This window comes from Taudactylus pleione, unplaced genomic scaffold (assembly GCF_031769625.1).
Source record: "Taudactylus pleione unplaced genomic scaffold, aTauple2 ptg000139l, whole genome shotgun sequence".
NCBI classification, from domain to species: domain Eukaryota; kingdom Metazoa; phylum Chordata; class Amphibia; order Anura; family Myobatrachidae; genus Taudactylus; species Taudactylus pleione.
Window position 1 is genome coordinate 3,288,847 of NW_028284541.1, and position 23,556 is coordinate 3,312,402.

At 42.9% G+C, this 23,556-nt stretch overlaps 1 protein-coding gene across 1 annotated transcript in view; it reads right to left on the reverse strand.

The window, feature by feature from the left end:
* The window catches only part of LOC148522777 (potassium channel, subfamily K, member 16-like), a 53,053-nt gene extending 33,234 nt beyond the window's left edge, over positions 1 to 19,819 (reverse strand). Inside the window, exon 1 of the mRNA XM_088473760.1 lies at positions 19,549 to 19,819. Coding sequence (XP_088329886.1) covers positions 19,549 to 19,743 — 195 coding nt within the window. The 5' untranslated portion in view covers positions 19,744 to 19,819. The remainder of the gene's footprint in view (positions 1 to 19,548) is intronic.
* Between the last annotated feature and the right edge of the window lie 3,737 nt (positions 19,820 to 23,556).

A 23,556-nucleotide genomic window follows, 5' to 3' on the forward strand; every position in this document is an offset into this window, starting at 1 on the left:
TTATTGCAATAATAATTTATAACATTTCAAATTGATTACACAATGGCGAATTAATAAAAATAAATTAAGCACACATTATGTGCTGGTATCTGGTAGCTATAGAGACAAGTTTAATATGTTTATCAAATAATCAAACAATCTCCTTTGGTAAATACTTCATGAATGACATACTAATCAGAGTAAATAACTCTATTATAATGCTTCCATATTATTGCTGTACTCAATGTAACAACCTTAGTGGCCATGTGTATTGGCACAATCAAAACCTCTAGGACAAAATTGTTGATAAATGTATCAAAGCTTCAAATTGCTGCAATCATTGGCACAAGAAAGATCACAAATGTCAACATATTATAGTCTCAGACATATAGAAATGTAATCATATATAGTCAGTGCAGCATATGAGAAACAGATCATATCATGTTCATAATTACCAGATATGCTGAGGTTTGAGGAATAAGTGGTGAAAAAAGTACAGCACACAGATGCCCTGGCACCTTCTGCTTTCCAGTCTCTTCAGAGAGAGGACACTGGATGAGAGAGGGGCCGGTTGCTGTGCTGATAGAAAGAAAAGGAGAGTGCAGGCTGTCACTCACATGCCTGGTGTTAGGTGACTGCTGGTATCACAAAGGGGACATTTCAGAAGTCAGATTCGCCGTGTGAGGACTGCCCGCACTGAAAGGAAATACCTGCTGATCAGTGTAGAAAGAGGTCTCATAAAGGCCCTTACACTGTAGTATCCTGTATGATCTTGAGTTGCAGACTTAAAGCTTTGTACAAACTATACCATCTACATTCTGAGAATATCGGGTAGTGTGTATGGAGACGCAATGTATCATTACATCGTATTGCGGGTTGCACCGTTATATAGTGTATACCCAGCTTGAGGGAAAGAATAACATATCTCTTAATGCAGTCATTTGTATATGTATGTGCTATATTAATTGTGCCATAAACATAAAACTGTAACAAATGTAATCTATATATAAAAACACATTACAGAGGATTTATGCTCAGTGTTTAAATGAATAAAGATTCCAAGATTAAAGACTCGAATATTACATATACTACTATATCTGGACATCGTGCTGACCAAAACTGGATGGAGTATGTACTACAAGTGTCCCAAACGCATTACTGGCTAAATTAGCGTGATAATAATATCTAAAATCGGACATATCTAGGAATATAAACCAGATACTGTACAAACAATCAGACTCACTATAAACAATTCCAGGGGCATCTGGGTATTTTGCTTTATTTGTGGTTGAATTGTCACAATATCTATCACAGTTATTCTATTACAAACCTCATATAACATATTGAAAAAAGAAGACAGGAGAGTGGTGCGCAGGTGACAGTATTTTAGTGTTACTGGGCCTGATTCAGAGTTGTAGGCGAATGCCACCGCCGCGTATGAGTATGCAAAAATATGCAAATGTTGCAGCCGCCAGGAGATGTTGTGCAAAACCAAGAGTCTTCGTAAAATGATGGAGCATATGCATACTGCATGCAAAGACGCAGCATCGGTCGCACAGCATCGATTGTCGCAGTCCTGAGTAGCCTATGTTCCCGCTGAATGGCCATGGGGACTGAGACACCAGAGCCATACTGCTTATGTATGGGATCGCAGACGCCACTCCCAGTTACCTCCCCCAAATGCTGCCTGTCTGTCAATCACACTGCGAGCAAATAGTCGCTGCGAGCGACTACCTTGACGCATGTGCTGTGCGACTTAGATGCATGCGCGATTAACCGATAATCGATCAACGGCATAAACATCAGCATTCTGTACAACACCTTTTTATTTTAGTTCTATATACACTTTCTATCATTTCAATATAAATATTTTGCTGCTTGTTTTTGAACATACACAAAATTATACATATACAAAATATTAAAGTATTTTTAATAATTGTTAAATAGAAGTTATATTTTAATTTTCAGTGTACTATTTACAGACACTTTTTTCTGTGTTCTATGAATCATACTTGGAAATGGACAGATGGATTATAGGTGATGTACAGCAGCAAGTCTCTATATCAGATATGCAGACACATGCACACCCTGTAATATACTGTAAAGGAATACAAAGCGAAATCAGCAGCATAGTCTATGGTTAAGAAAATAATCGGTTTATTGCCCAACTCCAAGCAGCCTATGTAAAGCAATCAAAAGGACACCACACCATATAGTCACCGACATAACATATACAGGCAAAAGTAAATCTTAATAATTATTTTTGTTCAGTATTCACTACTGAGAGAGAGGGCAAGGAGCCAGGGCCGTCTCTTCCATTGGGCTTTTTGGGCAGCTGCCCAAGGGCCCAAAGTTTCAAGGGGCACGCCAGCCCCCCTGCAGCTGCGGCCAGTTGTTAAATGTTTATTTTTGTTATTATCACTGTGTTCTGATCCGCCAGAACCCCCCCCCCCTGACCCTCCGGGAGCGCTTACTAAGTTGGCTATGACAACTGCACCCTCCCAACCCGCGCTCCACTTCCCCTGCTCGCTTCCTCAAATCAATGGCCTTCTGCAGATGATGCGCAGCCTGTGCGGCGCAGGTGACATGACGATGTCACACTGTGTATGACCGAGTGCCCATGAAGAAGAGCGGAGGAGCCGGAGCAGCGCGCAATCAACAGGACGCCGAATCTCCTCAGTAAGTGAATTATGCAGAAGGAACTTGTTCCGGGGGTCAGCAGGGGGGGGGGGGCGGTGGTGTTATGTGTGTACTGTGTGTGTGTGTTATGTGTATAGTGTGTGTATGTTATGTGTATACTGTGTATGTTATGTGTATACTGTGTGTGTGTTATCTGTGTACTGTGTGTGTATGTTATGTGTATACTGTGTATGTTATGTGTATACTGTGTATTTTATGTGTGTTATGTGTATACTGTGTATGTTATGTGTATACTGTGTGTGTATGTTATGTGTATACTGTGTATGTTATGTGTGTATGTTATGTGTATACTGTGTATGTTATGTGTGTGTTATGTGTATACTGTGTGTGTATGTTATGTGTATAGTGTATATGTTATGTGTATACTGTGTGTGTTATGTGTATACTGTGTGTGTATGTTATGTGTATAGTGTGTGTTATGTGTATGTTATGTGTGTATGTTATGTGTATACTGTGTATGTTATGTGTATACTGTGTGTGTGGGTTGGTAGGGGCCCCAGAGCATTGCTTTGCCCAGGGCCCACGCTGCTGTTAAAACAGCCCTGCAAGGAGCCACAGTTAAGTTGCAGGTGTAATCAGAAAAATGAGGTAGGAACAAGCACATTTACAGAGAAGATCCTAACAGAACTCTCAAAACTGAAAGTGGATAAATCAATGGGGCCAGATGGGATACATCCAAGGACACTAAATGAGCTTAAATGGGTGTTGGTTATACCATTAACAGAATTATGCAACCAGTCACTAGGTACTGGAGTAATTCCAGAGGACTGGTAAAAAGCAAACGTTGTCCCACTGCACAAAAGTGGAAGCAAGGAGAAGGCAAGTAACTACCGACCAGTGAGCCTTACATCAGTAGTAGGGAAATTGATGGAAAGACTCTTAAAAGAAAGAGGCGTAGACTATCTCAAATCCAGCAATTTGCATGATCCCAAACAGCATGGATTTACTGGGGGGAGATCATGTCAAACAAATCTTATTGACTTTTTTGACTGGGTGACTAAGGAAATAGATAAAGGGGGGGCCATAGATATAGCTTATCTAGACTTTAGTAAGGTTTTTGACACTGTTCCACATCGCAGACTGTTAAATAAACTGGAAAGCATGGGATTGGATACAAAGATAGTTGAATGGATAAGATCATAGCTGCAGGATAGGAAACAAAGAGTTGTAGTAAAAAGGAGTGCAGTCTCAAGAGGGAAATGCTACCAGTGGAGTACCTCAGGGATCTGTATTTGGTCCAGTGCTTTATAATATCTTTGTGACATTGCAAATGGTATTGAAGGGAACCTATGCCTTTTTGCAGATGACACAAAGTTATGCAACAGGGTAGACACACCAGGAGGGGTAAAACAAATGATTGATGATCTAGGTAGACTAGAGGAATGGTCAAGAACGTGGCAACTACAGTTTGCCAAAAAATGCAAGATCATGCACTTGCGTCTCAAAAATACAAAGGCTAATATTAAAGGCAATATACTGGAAACTACTGAAGAGGACAGGGATCTAGGAGTCACTATTTCAGGTGACTTAAAGGCAAGCAAACATTGTAACAAAGAAATGAGGAAGGCAAGTCAGATGCTTGGTTGCACAGGGAGAGGAATCAGTAGTTGAAAGAAAGAAGTGATAATACCACTGTATAGGTCATTGGTACGTCCTCATCTCGAATACTGTGTTCAGTTCTGGAGGCCATATTTCCAGAAGGATATTAATACATTAGAGACTGTTCAAAGAAGGGCAACTAAAATGGTGCAAGGTCTACACCACAAAACGTACCAGGAAAGACTAAAAGATCTTAATATGTATAGTTTGGAGCAGAGAAGGGAAAGGGGGGACATGATAGAAACGTTCAAATATATAAAGGGTTTTAACAAGGTAAAGGAAGGAGACATTCTTCAAAGAGAGAGAAGCATTAGAACTAGAGGACATGTTCTGACACTGGGGGGTGGTAGGTTCAGGGGAAATTTGAGGAAAAATTACTTCACAGAAAGGGTAGTGGACAAGTGGAATAGCCTCCCATCAGAGGTGGTAGAGGCTAAGACATGCATGGGATAGACATAAGGATATCCTTCAGATGAAGTAAGAATCAATAAGGGTTGAATAACAATATGTTTAAAAATGGGGCAGACTAGATGGGCCAAATGCTCCTTATCTGCCGTCAAATTCTATGTTTCTATGTTTAAATTGCATACACTGGCGCTTAAATTGTTCTTTATAGGAAATCCTTCCTCTTCAGTAGTGAGGATGTAAGGATAGAGAAACACAAAATATCCTCGTGTAATACAGTTACAAAAACAAAACAATAAATTCAGACACCGTGTAAGTGTGACACCCCCAAAGAGGGGCATCACTTGACCCAAGGAGGCTCAGAAGGAGCACATGTCGCTATATAGCAGTCATGGGAATATATATTGTGAAACTATATTGGATGACTCCTGTGATTTCCAATGCGGAGACGGAGTGATACAGATCTGGGTGATTTGCCCAGTCAGAGAAAGAGGAGCAGGGTGAGACACAGGAAGAAGGGGATGCTGTGACTGTCCATGCTGTCTGAGTGGGAGAGCCATGCCTGTGAGGAGAGTGCAGTGCAGCAGCCAAAGGTAGTAGCCTGTGCAGGGAAACCAGTGCAGAGAGACTGGGATGTGACAGCACAGAGAAAAGAGACAGAGAAGAGCACCTGAGACTCTCCACTTTGATCTGATGCTGATGTGAAGCCATCTAGAGAGGTCTGTACGTGTAACAGTGAATAGTCAGACACAAATCAGACAGGACAAATAGACTTTCACCACTGCTACAGCCAATACTGACTACCAACTAATAATCCCCCTCAGTATCTTTGGGAGTATGGTGACTATGCCTTAGTAATTTACCTCAGGAGAGGTGATTGAGTTCTGCTCCACTGACTGTAAATGGCACCTGCACCCTAAACCTAGCAGAGAACTCTGCCTACATAAACTACAGTGCCAGCTTTGCCAGCAGATTAGTATTCTGTGGAGATGAGACCAAATACAGTTACAAACCTAATTAGCAGCTATAGCTGAGGATTACATCTGGCCCAGAAAGTTATTATCTGCATGGAAATGTCTATATACTGTATATGCATATATATTTGTAAATTTGCAATGCACTAAGGACTGCCTTTTAAGACTATTATATACAAGCAAACTCAAAACAGGAGTATAATCTGTTATGGATCCGGGGGCAGATTCACAGGAACAATCTATGAGCGCCAGCAATATTGAAACAACTAGGTTTTAAGTCAGGACATGTGAGTCCTACTGTATCTATCTAGGGCAGAGTGAAATTAATATACAGTATATTAATTTGCTTAAGTGTTATTAGTACAAAGGAATGCTTATTTAAGGATTTGCAATTACATGGTTATGTGTTATATGTAAATTATCTTAACTACCTATGGAAATGCTATAGTACCATGGATGTTACTCATTTTACTGTTTTAAAATGGACTCACTTTTCCATCATCTAAAGTCAGAACCGTGGCCTGTTAAATAAACTGAGATTTTCTAACCCTGTGTGATTCTTGGGTCCCCATGGGGTTGGTTTGTCTTCACCTCTCTGCCAAGGAAGAAAGAGAAAACATCCCTGTTGCAGTGTACCTGATTCTCAGAACCTACCCAATCCACCGGCAATGCAATCGGGAAACCGACTGCCTTAATACCAACAGCCGGGTTCCCGACTGTCATAACCCGGTGAGGGTGAAATGCCGGGAGTCTAGATGTAGACACCTGACATTTTCCCGACGCCGGGAGACAGGCGCCCGGATTCCCGATCGAAGGGATGCCGGGTGCCGCAAGCGGACAGCCGCGGGGGTTTAGGTTTAGGGCACCCGGGGGGGACAGGGTTAGGCACCCCCCCTGGGGGGTTAGGGTTAGGCTAGGGGGAGGGAGGGTTAGGGTTAGGCACCCCCGGGGGGTCTTAGGGTTAGGCACCCACCCGGGGGACTTACGTTTAGGCAGCGGGGAATGGGGAGGTTAGGGTTAGGCACTTAAAGGGGGGATTAGGGTTAGGCACTTGGGGGGGAGGTTAGGGTTAGGCACCCCTAAGGAGGTTAGTTTACACTTACCTTAGGGACGATCGGGATTTCCAGCGCTGTCGGGCTACCGCTGCCGGGAACTCTGCTCCTGACGGCCTGCCGATGCCGGGAATCGAACCGCTGGCCAAGCGGCCGGCTGTATTTCATACCGATTCCATCCACCGGACATCGTTGGTGAGTGTCACCCTATAGCGGGGAAGGGTTTCACATTAGGATCTTAAAGTGAGTAGTTCTGAAAATTATTGGAGTTGCCTCCCAAACATTAAACTCACACTTTAAAGTGAATATATAAAGGCACATCACATCAATGCTTCCAGTGGTATAGCCGTCACCCAAATGTAAATGTGCAGGAGATGCCCCCTAATGATAACACACTCACAAACTTATGAGGTTAATGTGCACATCTGGTGGGTCTTTTTTCCTCCTCTCCCAATATATATATAGGATGGAACCAAACAGGTAAGTAGCCTCCCGGATGTTCAGCTTTCAGCATCGCAGACAGCTTCCAATAGACCAGGTATAAAGCACCTTTGTAATTAACACTGCTTTGGGCTTCACCTTTGAATGAAACTGGTGCTGGAACAATTTTAATTATCGATATCAGAATCATAGTTCTGATTGTGGGGCTCTCTGATGGTTTTCCTGTATGTATTGTAACAGGGTCGTAGTAAATATGACACACGGCAGGCAGGTTCACGGTGAAATAGTGCCTTTTAACCACTTAACTGACGAATTCTTTTTCCAAAAACCGCTCCAAAATTGTCGGTTTCTTTTATGATTGAATTAGGTCAAGAACATAATTTTATACTTATCCATCACTATTTTATTTGAAAAAATTTTTTTTTTTTTAAACCCAGTATACCATAAAAATAGCAATTTTTATGTTATACTGTAGTGATGGCCATTGACAGCTGTACCATTGATGGTTCAACCATCGTTAGAAGCCATCAATTGTTTAGTGATTGGGCAAGATCTGTGTAGACCACAACTGTCAATGTTTCCTAAACATCGATTGATGGCTACCATCGATGGTGCAACATTGATGGCCACCAGCAATGGCAAACCACTTGTTTTCAGTCAGACCATCGATGTTTGCAAACCATCAATGGTTGGTTGCCATCCCTAAACAGAGGCTCTGCGATATCTATCGATATATATATATATAGAACATATATATATATATATACATACACACACATATGCATATATATATATGCGCATACACACACATATGCATATATATATATGCATATATATATATTTACTTATTTATACATCATTGTGAGTGTTTAAACATGGTGAGTGCTGGGTTTTCTGTTTTTATTTATTTAAGCAATGTGGTCACAGGCCACTTGCACCCCAGTCCTGGGAATGGCGAGTGCAGGTCTGCACCCCGAATCTAGGAGTGGCGAGTGCAGTGGATTTCTGACATATATATATATATATATATATATATATATATATACCATATATATATATATATATATATATATATATATGCATATATACCATATATACCGTATATATATATATATATATATATATATATATACACACATATTTTATTACTAATATTATATTTTGCCCGATCACTGTGGCCAGCAGTGATCGGGACACATGGGGACTTGGGGAGGTGGAGCTGAGGCCAGACAGGAGTGGGAGGGGCTGCTGTGGTACATAGCAGCAGCGGCGGCTACCAGAGCCACCGCTGCTGCTTCTCTAACACAGTGATCTCACAGATCACTGTGATCCGGAGCCGCAGCGGGAGGGTGTCCGCTAGCGGCCCGGCTACATAGCAGCAGCGGTGGCTACCAGAGCCGCCGCTACTGCCTGTTACTGAAATGGCTGCCCGATCACTGCTGGCCACAGTGATCGGGTCACAGCAGCAGCAGCGGCTACATGAGCCGTGGCTGCTGCTTCTAGGGGGGTACCACCAGGGCCCGATCACTGTGGCCAGCAGTGATCGGGACACAAAGGAGGGGGAGCCGCAAGTGTAGAGGGACCAGCAGGTCCCTCTGAGGTGGGCGGCTGCTGGAAGTTAACTTCCAGCAAGCAGCCCACTGTGTGTTTCTGACTGGTTGTATCAGATACGACCATGTCAGGGAAAGCCCAGTCTGGCATGGTCGTATCTGATACGACTGTGCCAGGCAAGTGGTTAATTGTAACAGACACTGAACTTTTACATACACCGACAGAAGTCTGGACAAACAGTAATTAGACATGCAGGTGAACGTAAATGACCCAGCACCAAAGTGCTAGTGTTCAGTCTGCTGCAATAGAATGCAGCCACAATCCGCTATGCTCCTTAGCACCGCTAGATCAAAAAAGTCCCTGGCACTAATGAGACTCTGGTCTACTCGCTGGCCGCTATTCGGCGTCAGTGCCCAGAGCACCAGGTGGATGAGAGTTTTAAACACTTCCTGTCATCCAGTGATGACTTCCAGCTGGACCACTTGCAACCCATAAAACCCAGAGTACCAAACCTCCACTGCTGCTGCAGACTGCACAGGCTTTGCTTTAGTCTCCCTTGGAGGGAGCTAATCCCACAGGAATGTGAGTAATTCAGGTGAGAGGCAACCCCTCTCACCTATAGTATCTATTACTATTGTAACCATCATCTCCCTGCACATCCGCTTTCTCTATCCCTAGAGGGAGATGTATCAAGCCTTGGAGAGAGATAAAGCAGAGATGTTGCCCAAAAAACTAAACAGCTTCTGTCATTTATCTAGCAGAGTCTATGAAATGACAGCTGCAGCAATTGTCCAAAGCAACCGATCAGCAAACCAAATAATTTGCCCTGTTTTTGCTATTTTTTACTTTGCTTCCAACTCTGCATGTAAACTACTCTGTATTGCACCACACAGAGTAGTTTACATGCTAGATTAGTACACACATAGGGGTAAATTCACTAAGGGTCGATTTGACTTTCGTTTTGAAGGTCGATTTAGCTCACCTCAAACCAACTCAAATCGAAAGTTCAAATCCCTCTTCATATCCCTCATTTACTAATATTCGATTTGAGAAGCATTTCTCAAATCAAATTCGATTTGGTTCCGTTTTGAACAGTGATTTGCTGTTCGATTTGACATATGTACAAATCGAACGGTAAATCCCACTTCAAAACGAACTGCAAATCCCCAACAGCATATAGAACTGCTTCATGCTTTCACTTTCAGCATGAGCAGTTCATTCTCACACAGATACATGCAGACATCAGTGAGATGCAGGGCCGGCCGGCCAGTTACACCAGGTACGCAGCTGCATATGGCACCAAGCTCATCACCCTCTCCCTGTCACCTAGTGCTGTTGCCCACTACCTGTCACCCAGTGCTGTCACCCGCCCCCTGTGCCCGGATGGAGGGGGAGGAAGGGCGCGATCTCCTCAGCTCCTCCCCAGCCGCCTCTCTCTGAATCTGTGCTTGGACGCCGGGGATCTGATGTCATGATCTTGTGACCATTCCTGGCGTTAAGTCCAAGGAGGAGCCATCCACGCGCTGCAGTGGGCAAAGGTAATACAAATTGAAAAACACTATTTGTCATGCACTGGCTGTCACTCTCTCCCTGTTGTCACCCTGTCCCTGTCACCCACTGCTGTCAGCCTCTCCCTCTCACCCACTGCTGTCACCCTCTCCCTGTCATTACCCTCTCCCTGTCGTAACCCTCTCTCTGTCACCCAGTGCATTCATCCTCTCCCTGTTGTCACCCTCTCTCTGTCACCCAGTGCATTCATCCTCTCCCTGTTGTCACCCTCTCTCTGTCACCCAGTGCTGTCTCCGTCACCGAGTGCTGTCAGCCTCTCCCTGTCATCACCCTGTCACCCAGTGCTGTCTCCATCACCGAGTGCTGTCAGCCTCTCCCTGTCATCACCCTGTCACCCAGTGCTGTCTCCATCACCGAGTGCTGTCAGCCTCTCCCTGTCATCACCCTGTCACCTAGTGCTGTCGCTCTCTCCCTGTCGCCTAGTGCTGTTGCCCTCTTCTTGTTGTCACCCTCTCTCTGTCACCCAGTGCTATCGCCCTCTCACCCAGTGCTGCCACCCTCTCCCTGTCACCCTCTCCGCCGTCACCCCCTTTGTCACTTAGTGCTGTCAACCTCTCCATCACCCAGTGCTGTCACCCTCTCTGTCATCACCTTTTCCCTATCACCTAGTGCTTTCACCCTCTCCGTGTTGTCACCCTCTCCCTGTCACCTAGTGCTGTCGCTCTCTCCCTGTCATCACCCTCTCCCTGTCACCTAGTGCTGTCGCCCTCTCCGTGTCGTCAACCTCTACCTGTCACCCAGTGCTGTCACCCTCTCCCTGTCCCCCAGTGCTGTCACCCTCTCCATCTTCACCTTTTCCCTGTCACCTAGTTCTTTCACCCTCTCCGTGTCGTCAACCTCTACCTGTCACCCAGTGCTGTCACCCTCTCCCTGTCGTCACCCTCTTTGTCTCTTAGTACTGTCAAGCTCTCGTTGTCACCCTCTCCGTGATCACCTTTTCCTTATCACCTAGTGCTTTCACCCTCTCCGTGTTGTCAACCTCTCCCTGTCACCTAGTGCTGTTGCCCACTACCTGTCACCCAGTGCTGTCACCCTCCTCCTGTCACACACTGGCTGTTTCCCTCTCCATGCTGTCACCCTCCCCCTGTCACACACTGGCTGTTTCCCTCTCCATGTTGTCACCCTCCCCCTGTCACACACTGGCTGTTTCCCTCTCCATGCTGTCACCCTCCCCCTGTCACACACTGGCTGTTTCCCTCTCAATGTTGTCACCCTCTCCCTGTCACCCACTGGCTGTCTCCCTCTCTCTGTCACCCACTGGCCTCTCCCTGAATACGTATCTTAGGGTATAATTGTAGCTTAGCACCCAGGGTGGTACTGCTGCATAGGGGCACTATAACACTACATACATTTTCATGTGGCGGCCTATGTGTGTGTTTAATTATTTTCATGTGGCGGCCTATGTGTGTAGGCTTCACATGAAAAAAAAAACAACACATTAGCCCCATGTGAAAATAAAACACATTGCGCTGTGCAGAAAAGAAAACACTCATAGACCCCCACATGAGAAAAAAACACACCCATGAGCGCCCACATAAAAGTAATAAAACACATAGGATTTGCATGAAAAAAAATGTGTTTTATTACTTTTATGTGGGTGCTCATGTGTGAGTTTTTTACTCATGTGGGGGTCTATGAGTGTTTTCTTCTCTGCACAGCGCCATGTGTTTTATTTTCACGTGGGGGCTAATGTGTTTTGTTTTTTTTCATGTGAAGCCTACAGTGCCTTGCAAAAGTATTCACCCCTTTGCCGTTTTTTATGTTTTGTTGCCTCACAACCTGGAATTAAAATGGATTGTTTGAAGGTGTGCATCATTTCAGTCACAGAACATGCCTACAACTGTGAAGTTGTGTTTTTTTTATAATGTGAATCAAACAACATTTAGGACAACACAACAGAAAACTTCAGCGTGCATAACTATTCACCCCCCTACAGTCAGTACTTTGTTGAGCCACCTTTTACGGCAATTACAGCTGCAAGTTGCTTTGGATAAGTCTCTATGAGCTTGACACATCTTGCCCTTGGGATTTTTGCCCATTCCTCAAGGCAAAACTGCTCCAGCTCCTTCATGTTGGATGGTTTCCGCTTGTGAACAGCAATCTTCAAGTCTGACCACAGATTCTCAATTGGATTGAGATCTTGGCTTTGACTAGGCCATTCCAACACATTTAAATATTTCCCCTTAAACCTCTCGAGGGTTGCTTTAGCAGTATGCTTCGGGTCATTGTCCTGCTGGAATGTGAACCTCCGTCCCAGTCTCAAATCACAGGCAGACTGAAACAGGCTTTGCTCAAGAATATCCCTGTATTTAGAACCATCCATCTTTCCCTCGACTTAAATCAGTTTCCCAGTCCCTGCTGCTGAAAAACATCCCCACAGCATGATGCTGCCACCACCATGTTTCACTGTGGGGATGGTGTTCTCGGGGTGATGGGATGTGTTGGGTTTGTGCCAGACATAGCGTTTTCCTTGGTGGCCGAAAAGTAAAATTTTAGTCTCATTGACCAGAGCAACTTCCTCCATACATTTGGGAGTCGCCCACATGCCTTTTGGCAAACTCAAATCGTGTCTTATTATTTTTATCACTAAGTAATGGCTTTTATTCTGGCCAATCTTCCATAAAGCCCAGCTCTATGGAGTGTACAGCTTATTGTGGTCACATGCACAGATATACCAGTCTCTGCTGTGGGAACTCTGCAGCTCCTTCAGGGTTACCTTTGGTCTCTGTGCTACCTTTCTGATTAATGCCCTCCTTGCCCGGTCTGTGAGTTTTGGTGGGCGGCCCTCTCTTGGCAGGTTTGTTTTGGCACCATGTTCTTTCCATTTGATGATGATGGATTTGATGGTGCTCCGGGGGATCATCAAAGATTTGGATATATTTTTATAACCCAACCCATAATTGTACTTCTCAACAACTTTGTCCTTGACTTGTTTGGAGAGCTCCTTGGTCTTCATGGTGTGATGTCTCTTGCTTAGTGGTGTTGCAGCCTCTGTGGCCTTTCAGAAAAGGTGTGTTTATACTGACAAATTTCACACAGGTGGATTTGATTTCCCTAATTATGTGACTTCTGAAGGTAATTGGTTGCACCAGAACTTTTGAGGGGCTTCATAGCAAAGGGGATGATTACATATGCACATGCCAATTTTCAGAATTTTATTTATAAAGATTCTTTTTTATATATATTTTTCTCATTTCACTTCACCAGATTAGACTATTTTGTGCAGATCCATCACATAAAATTCAGATAAAAAAAATAAATAAATTACAGGTTGTAATGTAACAAAAAAGGTAAAAAGCCAAGGGGTGTAATTACTTTTGAAAAACACTGTATGTGCTTTATTATTTTCATTTTGTGGCCTATGTATGTGTTTTTTATTTATCATGTGGGGTGACACGAATAGTTACTGCACTCGGTTACACCAACCCTAGTGCCGCCACTGAGTATAGTATTCAATTATAACCAAGTGTATATAAAGCTGGTCTTTTGATCTACAGATTCTCTTTTGTCATTGTTACAATATTACATGGACTCCCGATATTTCACACACCGAAATGAGGGCTTTTTTTCAACAGGGGGCGCTAAAATTTATATCCGTTTACCAAAAACATTAGGCTCGGGCCAGCCCATGTGAGATGCCTGCATGTATCCGACTGTGACAAGCAAATAGAGAGTTAAATGTTAAAAGAAAATGACGTGAGGTACCCCCCCAAAACACAATCAGCCCCAGACTGTTGAAAGCCAGTCCTGGTTGTTTAAGTACAGGGAGAAAATTGTGTAGGGTTCCACTGACCTTAATACAACCAGCACTGGGCTCTGGGAACCAGTCCTGGTTCTGAACTTACAGGGAAAAAATCATGTAGGGTTCCACTGTAAGTTCCAGAACCAGCACCGGCTCCTTTCTAGCGGGGGGGTGATGCCACAGCCAGGGGAGCCCAATCATCGGGCCCCCCAGCCGCAGCATCAGTTCTGACCGCTTATCAGCCCAGGCCAGGGATGCCTGGGGAGTTGGGGAACCCCCAAATAAAGGGGTCCCCCTCTCCAGGGCACCCCTAGCCTAGGTTGATAGTCCTGGGCGGCGGGTTGATAATGTAGGTGTAGTGTAATAATAGAATATGTTTTAACATTGTCTTTATAGTAGAACTGCAGGTCTCAGCAAGCCTCCCCTGCATGCTGGTACTTGGAGAACCACAAGTACCAGCATGCGGGGCATTAAGGGCCCACTGCTACCTGTAGTTCACCTGTAAAGAAATGTTGAAAAAAACACAAGACACACACATCATACACAGTATAATTTTAATAAACATACATACACTAACACATGTACACACACAAGTACACATACACACCTATGTATCCATGTAACATCGGTCCCCTTCTCCAGTAGTAATTCCATAGGGTACCTGTGAAAAAAAAAACATACTCACCGTCTCCTATGCGTGGTTCGATCCTCTTCGGTCCAAAATAGGCATCCATGGTCTTCTTAACATAAAAAAAATGAAAAACCCGAACAACGCACTAAGTAATAACCATCCTTAACAAGGATGGTTATTACTTCCCAACTGAAGCACTCAGACGTGGCTTCCTCCTTTGAAGGTCCATGTCTGAGCATTTATTGGCTGAGAGAGGTCAGCCCCCGCCTCTCTCAGCCAATGAATGGCTCCCTCCATTGAACTCAATGGAGAGCCACAGGGTAACTAAAGTTTATACTGCGGTTCCCATCATTGAGTTCAATGGAGGGAGCCGTTCATTGCCTGAAAGGCAGGGGCTGACCTCTCTCAGCCAATGAACACTCAGACTCGGACCTTCAAAGGAGGAAGCCGAGTCTGAGCGCTTCATTCGGGAGATAACAACCATCCTGGTTGTTATCGAATGCGAGGGTCGGTTTTATTCGTTTTTTAATTTTCAGAAGACCTTGTTAGCCTACTGGACAAGGGGACCACTCCAAGTAATGTAGGTGAGTATGTGAGAGTATGTATGTATGGATTAAAACTTTACTGTCATGGTGTGTGTGTGTTTATTTCAACATTTCTTTACAGGTGAACTACAGGTACCAGTGGGCCCTTAATGCCCCGCATGCTGGTACTTGTGATTCTCCAAGTACCAGCATGCGGGGGAGGCTTGCTGAGACCTGCAGTTCTACTGTAAAGACAGTGTTTTTATTATATTTTTACACTACATTTACACAATCAACCCACCACCCAGGGGTGACGGGGATAGCCCCGGGCTATCATCCTAGGCTAGGGGTGCCCTGGAGATCCCTGGTCTGGGCTGACTAGCGGTCAGGGCTGATGCTGCGGCTGGGGGGCCCAGTGATAGGACTCCCCTGGCTGTGGCATCAGTCCCCCACTAGAAAGGATCCAGTGCTGGTTTTTCCCTGTAATTCCAGAACCAGGACTGGTTCCCAGAGCCCAGTGCTGGTTGTATTAAGTACAGTGGAACCCTACGTATTTTTTTCCCTGTAATTAAACAACCAGGACTGGCTTTGCAAAGTCCGGGGCTGGTTCTGTTTTGAGGGGGTACCTCACGTAATTTTTTTTCTACATTTAACTCTTTATTTGCTTGTTACAGTCAGATAAATGCAGGCATCTCACTGATGTCTGCATGTATCTGTGTCAATCCGACCTGTTCATGTTCAAATCGAAAGCATGAAGCAGGTCTATTCATCTGGGGATTTGCAGTTCGATTTGAAGTTCGATTTCAAATCGAATGATAGTAAATAAGGGATTTGTGTGTTGGTCTATGTAAAAGTACCGATGTTCTTTGAGGTTGATTTGACTAAAATTCGGTTTGAAATTCGATTTTACGTTCGATTTGGCCTTTAGTAAATACCCAAATGCAAAATCGAATACAAATTGAATGCCAAATCACTCAAATTGCAAATCGAACCTTAGTAAATTTACCTCTTAACATATGTTTACATGAATATTGCAGTCATTAACTCTAGTACAGATGTGTCCTTAAACATCTTTGCTACAGTCATGGTAAAAAGCCCCTCTCGGCGCGCCATGTCCCGTGTAACTCTGCTAGTGCCGGCCCATTTTACTTGAATCTTTTTGGACGAAAATAAGTCACAATGTGGTACAATTAGGATGACTGTGCTGATTAATGTGATATGTGACACTTGTATATCTGTGTGCAACTGAGTCTCTGAATCTGTATACAAAGTGCTACAATGTAGCGACCGCGGTTTTTCATTCCAAGTTCCGTTGTGCTTCCTATACAGACTCAGGGGTATATGTAACAAGCAGTCAGAAGGTGGAGAAGGTGCACATAGCAACCAATCAGCTTTGAAGTAGCATTTACGCAGAGGTAGGCAATAAGCGGCCCTCCAGCTGTTGTTGAACTACACATCCCTGCATTCCTTGCAACAGTTTTAGCATGGCCAAATAGCAGGGAATCCTGGGATGTGTAGTTTTACAACAGCAGGGGGCCGCTTATTGCCCACCCCTAATTTAACAAGTACACTCTATAAAATAATAGGTAGGAGCCGATTGGTTGCTATGGACAACTTCTCCACTGTTCTTGCGTACTAAGATGCAGCAACGGATGTAGATCAGTGGATTATGGAAGTACTGAGCACCCCTATGGTCGGCAGAACTGAGACATCAGAGTCTTCGGAACTGTGCACGAGTTCGCAGTCACAGACACACCTGTGTTTGTGTCATCACCCCCAATTCCACCCACAAATAGTCCCTGACTGTCAATCACTTTGTGAATACATTTTCTCAGCGACCAAGACCATGGCGCCACATGTGCAGTGTGACTCTGCCGCATTGCCAGTAGAAAAAAAACATCGGCCATTTGCGAAAACGCATCTCTGAATCAGGCCCTTTATTGTGTATGGCCGCAAAGCAACTGGACACACCATTTATTTACAGATAGACAGACAGACAGATAGATAGATATGAGATAGATAGATAGATAGATAGATAGATGCCAATTCACTCAAATTGCAAAATCGAACCTTAGTAAAGACAGATAGATAGATAGATAGATAGATAGATAGATAGATAGATAGATAGATAGATAGATAGATATGAGATAGATAGACAGATAGATATGAGATAGATAGATAGATATATATATATATATATATATATATATATATATATATATATGAGATAGATAGATATGATATATATAGATACATAGATATATGAGATAGATAGATAGATAGATAGATAGATAGATAGATAGATAGATAGATAGATGCCAATTCACTCAAATTGCAAAATCGAACCTTAGTAAAGACAGATAGATAGATAGATAGATAGATAGATAGATAGATAGATAGATAGATAGATAGATAGATAGATGCCAATTCACTCAAATTGCAAAATCGAACCTTAGTAAAGACAGACAGATAGATAGAGATAGATAGATAGATATGAGATAGACAGACAGATAGATATGAGATAGATAGATATGAGATATATAGATACATAGATATATGAGATAGATAGATAGATAGATAGATAGATAGATAGATAGATGCCAAATCACTCAAATTGCAAAATCGAACCTTAGTAAAGACAGATAGATAGATAGATAGATAGATAGATAGATATGAGATAGATAGATGTGAGATAGATAGAGAGATAGATAGATAGATAGATAGATGCCAATTCACTCAAATTGCAAAATCGAACCTTAGTAAAGACAGATAGATAGATAGATAGATAGATAGATAGATAGATAGATAGATAGATATGAGATAGTTATATAGATAGATAGATAGATGTGAGATAGATAGAGAGATAGATATGAGATAGATAGAGAGATAGATATGAGATAGATAGAGAGAGATAGATAGATAGATAGATAGATAGATAGATAGATAGATAGATAGATAGATAGATAGATAGATATTTAACACACACAGCTATCTGCCCCACAGGTTTTGATGGCAGCCCTGAGCACAGCCATTGATTCAAGACCCAGCCTTACCCAGCCTGATGTGTTCAGCTGCCAGTTCAGGGTACATACACGGATCTCCCAGCCACTGATATTTTCTGCATATACATTACAAGTAGCGCTCTTCTAGATCTTCAGTCGGTGATCTACGTGGCTGGCTCCAGGCTTGTGCACGGCTGTTCTGATGGACAAATCCTGCTGCAGGTGCAGCTTTACCAGTGCTCTCCTACATCTAGACCTGGTAAGTTATACTGCACAATTATTCGTTTTTGGCAGTGACATCTGGATAACAGTGATACAAAGGGATCGTTACCACTTCATCATCGTACAGAACAAATCAAATTTGTCGTGGCCCCTTAAAAAATGGGCGGCAGCGCCAATGCTTTTTCTGGCCCAGGGCCTCAAAAAATATCTAGTTACGACTTGCTTACATCATAAACAGCCTTTGTGATGTCACTCAGCTTTGGTAGAAAGGTCACCATTTTGTAGAGACCTTTCATTTATCAACTGTATCTGCAGTTATGGCATGTCACAATGTCGGATATGTTTATTTTAACCAAAAAGTTATATATGAAAATGATAGATAGATAGATAGATAGATAGATAGATAGATAGATAGATAGATAGATAGATAGCTAGCTATAATGGGATAAATGCAGCACTCCAAGGTCTTGTAATGTTCAAGAATAGACGGCAAGCTGTGTCAGAATTCAACATTTTGGTCTAGCGACCATTATCAAGCAAGACTGACACCTTAAATTCTTACATAGCTCTTTATGTATTCTTGAACATCACAAGATGTTGGAGTACTGCCCATATCCCATTATACATTGGAGTACTGGATGCTCTGGAGGTCACCTGGGTAAGTATTAACCTTTTATCTGTGAAGTGCCGTCTTAGGGTGTGTGTGTGTGTGTGTGTGTATATATAGAGAGAGAGATAGAGAGAGACAGACATAGTGAATATTTGCTAAGTTGAGTAGTTGGTCACTCCGCTCAGCAGCTACACACTGGTTAAAGATTTATTTTGGGTGGTGCATGATTTTAGAGCTATGCCGTTTGCATTGTTATATGTTACAATTATGCTGCCTTCATTTAGTTGTCAAAGCAAAGGTATGTACTAACAGTATAAATGTGCTGCAAGCATTGCATCAGTGCAGTCATACACCGGTCTAACTTGTTCGTCTTAGTAAATTGATTACAGGTGATTGGCTGCTGCTGTTGGTGACATTAGCACTCTGTAAGTCAATAAGTACTTAAGATTATCTGTGACAACAAACTACAGTATATCAGTTTTATACATAACAGGTGTCTTTTAACGTAGGATGATAGGTCGACCTTAAAAAAAAAAAATGTTCTTACATTTATGAGTTGTTCCAAGGCATCCTGTGTCAGACATGTGTAGTTCGTCAGGAAGGCCAGCTTGTGTCGCGCTGTGTCCAGCTTCACATTTTCCTCTGCATCTTGTTCCATCATCTGAAACACCATCGCACCTGCCAGGAGGTAGATAAGAAACCCGACAGCTAACAGGACATCTTTTATTACCCGGGAAAGCATTTTGTAGCTCTGCTCACAAACTTTGTTTAGTTCAGCCTGTCTCCCATTGTCAGCAGCAGTGCACTCAGTCCCAAGGGAAGAATCTGTATTCTTTCCCAGGCTAAGGAAGGAAGGCTAAGGTTGAAGGTTCTGCCCTTCCCATGGGGTGTCCAGACTACAGTGTGAGAGGAAAAGACTTAGAGAGTCAGGGAGGAGTCAGGATGAATTTCACTCTCAAACTTTGTACTTTGAATTCTAGCACAGTTTGCATTTCCTGCAAGCAAATGTAAACAGGACAGCTCACTTACTACACATGTTTAACCAGTAAGTGCCAAAGACAGAAGTTGTTTTATTATAATTATAGGGAGTGTCCATTTTTATTGTACCCAGCAATAAGTGAGATGCCATCTAATTGTGCAGTTTTATTAGGTCTGTATTTACAAAAGAAAAGGACTTTCATTAAACAGGTCTATTATGTCAGTGCTTCATGTTTACTATTAATTAATCCCGGCCAATGTAGAAAGCATTGGATTGGCAACTCCACTAACCAGCTGTGTACATTGCATTTAGCTGATGTCATATGCCATGCTTGTGATTGTTTTATGGAAATTATCCTTATAATCTAAGTGTTTTATTATATATATATATATATATATATATATATATATATATATATATATATATATATATATATAAAATCATACAATTGTATTGGGGTATCATTACCAGAGAAAAAAAACAAAAACAGAGAATCAGTCCCCAGGAAGAATTAAGGGACAAGATAAACCGTAAATAATCTTCAAACAAATGCAAATAAGTAAATAACAATAGATATAACAATGTACTGACATTGAAATTTTGCTTTTTATCCCCCCTTTTTTACTCCTAGCCAAAATAAAATAAAATAGAAATATAACAGAAAAGGGAAAAAATAAATAAATAAGTAAATGGGAAAAAAGTTACCTTCAAAGATTTGATTAAAAGAGTTTGTGAGTTGGGGGATTAGAGAGCTCTGAAACTTTTATAGTAAGAGAAGGGGAGACCGTCCGGACCAAGCGCCTTCGAGGGTTTCTGAAGTTTAAGCACATGGGAGACCTCTTCCTCGGTTATAGGGAGGTTAAGTGATTCAGAGGTGGGGGCATTGATATGAGGTAGATCACAAGAACTCAGGTAGTCAGTAATGGAGATGGCGGGAGGGTTGGAGATGGATCGTGATCCGTAAGGTTATAAAGATAAGAATAATAATCTTTAAAGATAGAGTTGATTTTGGAGGGGTTGTATAGAATAGAACCAGAATGATCCTTAAGTGCAGGAATTGCCATAGTACCCTTACGATCCTTTAAACGGTTGGCAAGAAGAAGAATAATGTCCGCCTTGTTGCTCTTTTCGTAGAATCGCTGGTTCAGCCATCTCAGAGATTTTTCTATTTTCTCAGAGAGAATGGAGTTAAGGGCAGATTTTGCAGAAGTGAGTTGTTTATAGAGAGCGTCAGTGGGCGTGCGCTTATGGAGAGTCTACAAATGGTGAACCTGATCTGTGAGAGGTCGGAGAAGATACTTGTGTTCTTTATTTCTGTGAGAAGCAAAGCTGATGATGTGCACACGAAGGTTGGATTTATGAGCCTCCCAGACTATGGGAGAACATCCGGAGACATTAAGAAAAATAGTCCTTCAAGACGTCTTTAATTTTAGTTTGGAATTGAGGGATTTTAAGAAGGGTATTATTTAACCATCAAGTGGGCCTGATGACTGGGGTGTCTAAGAGGTCGAGGGAAGAAGCAACGATAGAGTGGTCAGACCAGGAATTAGGGATGATACTCGCATCTATAAGGTGTTTAGAGATGGGGAGACTACATAAAATTAAATCAATTCTGGAGTAAGTATGATGGGGATTAGAATAGAATGTGTAATCCTTAAAAGAGGGATTGAGAGAACAGCTGTTTTCATATGTTTGCTGAGAATTTTAGATATAGGACAAGTAGAAGAGTGGGTCCGAGGAAGAGACTTATCCAGGGTCGGATCCAAAACAGAGTTGAAGTCGCCACCAAGAAGCAAGTGACCAGTACGACGTTTGTGTAACATTTAAAAAAATGAATTAAAGAAATGACACTGGCCTACATTAGGGGCATATACCGCGGTGATAGTAACCTCTATGTGTCTCCATCACGATCGGCAGCAATCACTAGTCTGATCACGTGTCTCTGTCACGCGCTGGGGTAGTGACCCACACATAACGTGCAATTATGTGGTCCACAATGTGACCTATCTCAGATAGAATGCATATGCGCACGCAGGGGGGGTTTCCGAGTACCTAGAAACCCCCCCTGGCTGCCGCTCCATCGCTGCCTGGCTGAATTATTTTTTTCTAAAGAGAAGGAGCAACCGGGCCCGGAGTTCATCTTACAACTGGGGGGGCTTGGCTACTGGCTGACCGTAGGGGGAGCTGCAGCGGCAGCGCGCAGCTCCTCCCAGGCAGTTCCGATGGGGCACTGTGAGAGGCGGCTGAGAAGCTGAGCTGCCGCTGGGAGCGCCAGCGCTCTCTCCTGGAGCCGCAGGTGAAGGAGTGGGTGCCAGGGGGTGGGGATTGCCGGCGGGGGGGTTTCTATATTAAATGATGCAGTAGTTGTTTGCCTGCTTTCATGTTTGTAAGTGAAAGGAGTGTGTGTTGTATGTCTGTGTCAGTGTGTGTGTTTGTGTAGTCTGTGTCAGTGTGTGTCTATCAGTGTGTCTGTGTCAGTGTGTGTGTAGTCTTTGTGAGTGCCCTATCAGTGTGTCTGTATCAGTGTGTGTGTGTAGTCTGTATTAGTGTGTGTGTGTGTGTGTGTGTGTGTGTGTGTGTGTGTGTGTGTGTGTGTGTGTGTGTGTGTGTGTGTAGTTGTCTGTCTGTCAGTGTGTGTGTGTGTAGTCTTTGTGAGTGCCCTATCAGTGTGTCTGTATCAGTGTGTGTGTGTAGTCTGTATTAGTGTGTGTGTGTGTGTGTGTGTGTGTGTGTGTAGTTGTCTGTCTGTCAGTGTGTGTGTGTGTAGTCTTTGTGAGTGCCCTATCAGTGTGTCTGTATCAGTGTGTGTGTGTAGTCTGTATTAGTGTGTGTGTGTGTGTGTGTAGTCTTTGTCTGTCTGTCACAGTGTATGTGTGTGTGTAGTCTTTGTGAGTGCTCTATCAGTGTGTCTGTGTCGATGTGTGTAGTTTTTGTGAGTGTGTCTGTCAGTGTGTGTGTAATGCTGAACAGTCCATCAAATATTTATATATATATTTGAAACAATGAGTGCTGCTACTTGTTTTCATCTGGTTTTATGGTTTTATATCAAATCGGCACCGTTGGACATTAGTAAGATTGTGGGAGTGCCAGGTTATTGGCATATATATATATGTCTGTGGATTTTTGTAATTGGCTTTGTATTCGGAAATTGGAAACCCCACTTTCAAAATCCTGCGTTTGCCACTGCAATGGGTGTGGATATTGGTCCGATCATGTGTTTACATAACATGATTGCTGCCGATCGTGATGGAGAGAGTACACTGACACAAATAGGAAGATAATTCAGATGCGATAGCGCCCTCCTAAATCTCCCCTTGGGGAACATCTAAACGGATAGCTGCGATCAGCATCCAAAAAGGTATATTATAATTACTAATTTTTGTTTACATCATGTGACCGGGCACTGGGAAACCAGAAGTCCCGGCAATGGTCTCTAAATAATAATAAATGATTCTCTCTCTTTAAATATAGATATAATAATAGGTCTACCTCCTAACTATGTGTGTACATTTTTGTATATTTATGTTCTATGTATATATTTCTGAAATTATCAGTTGTTTTTATATATGGTACTTC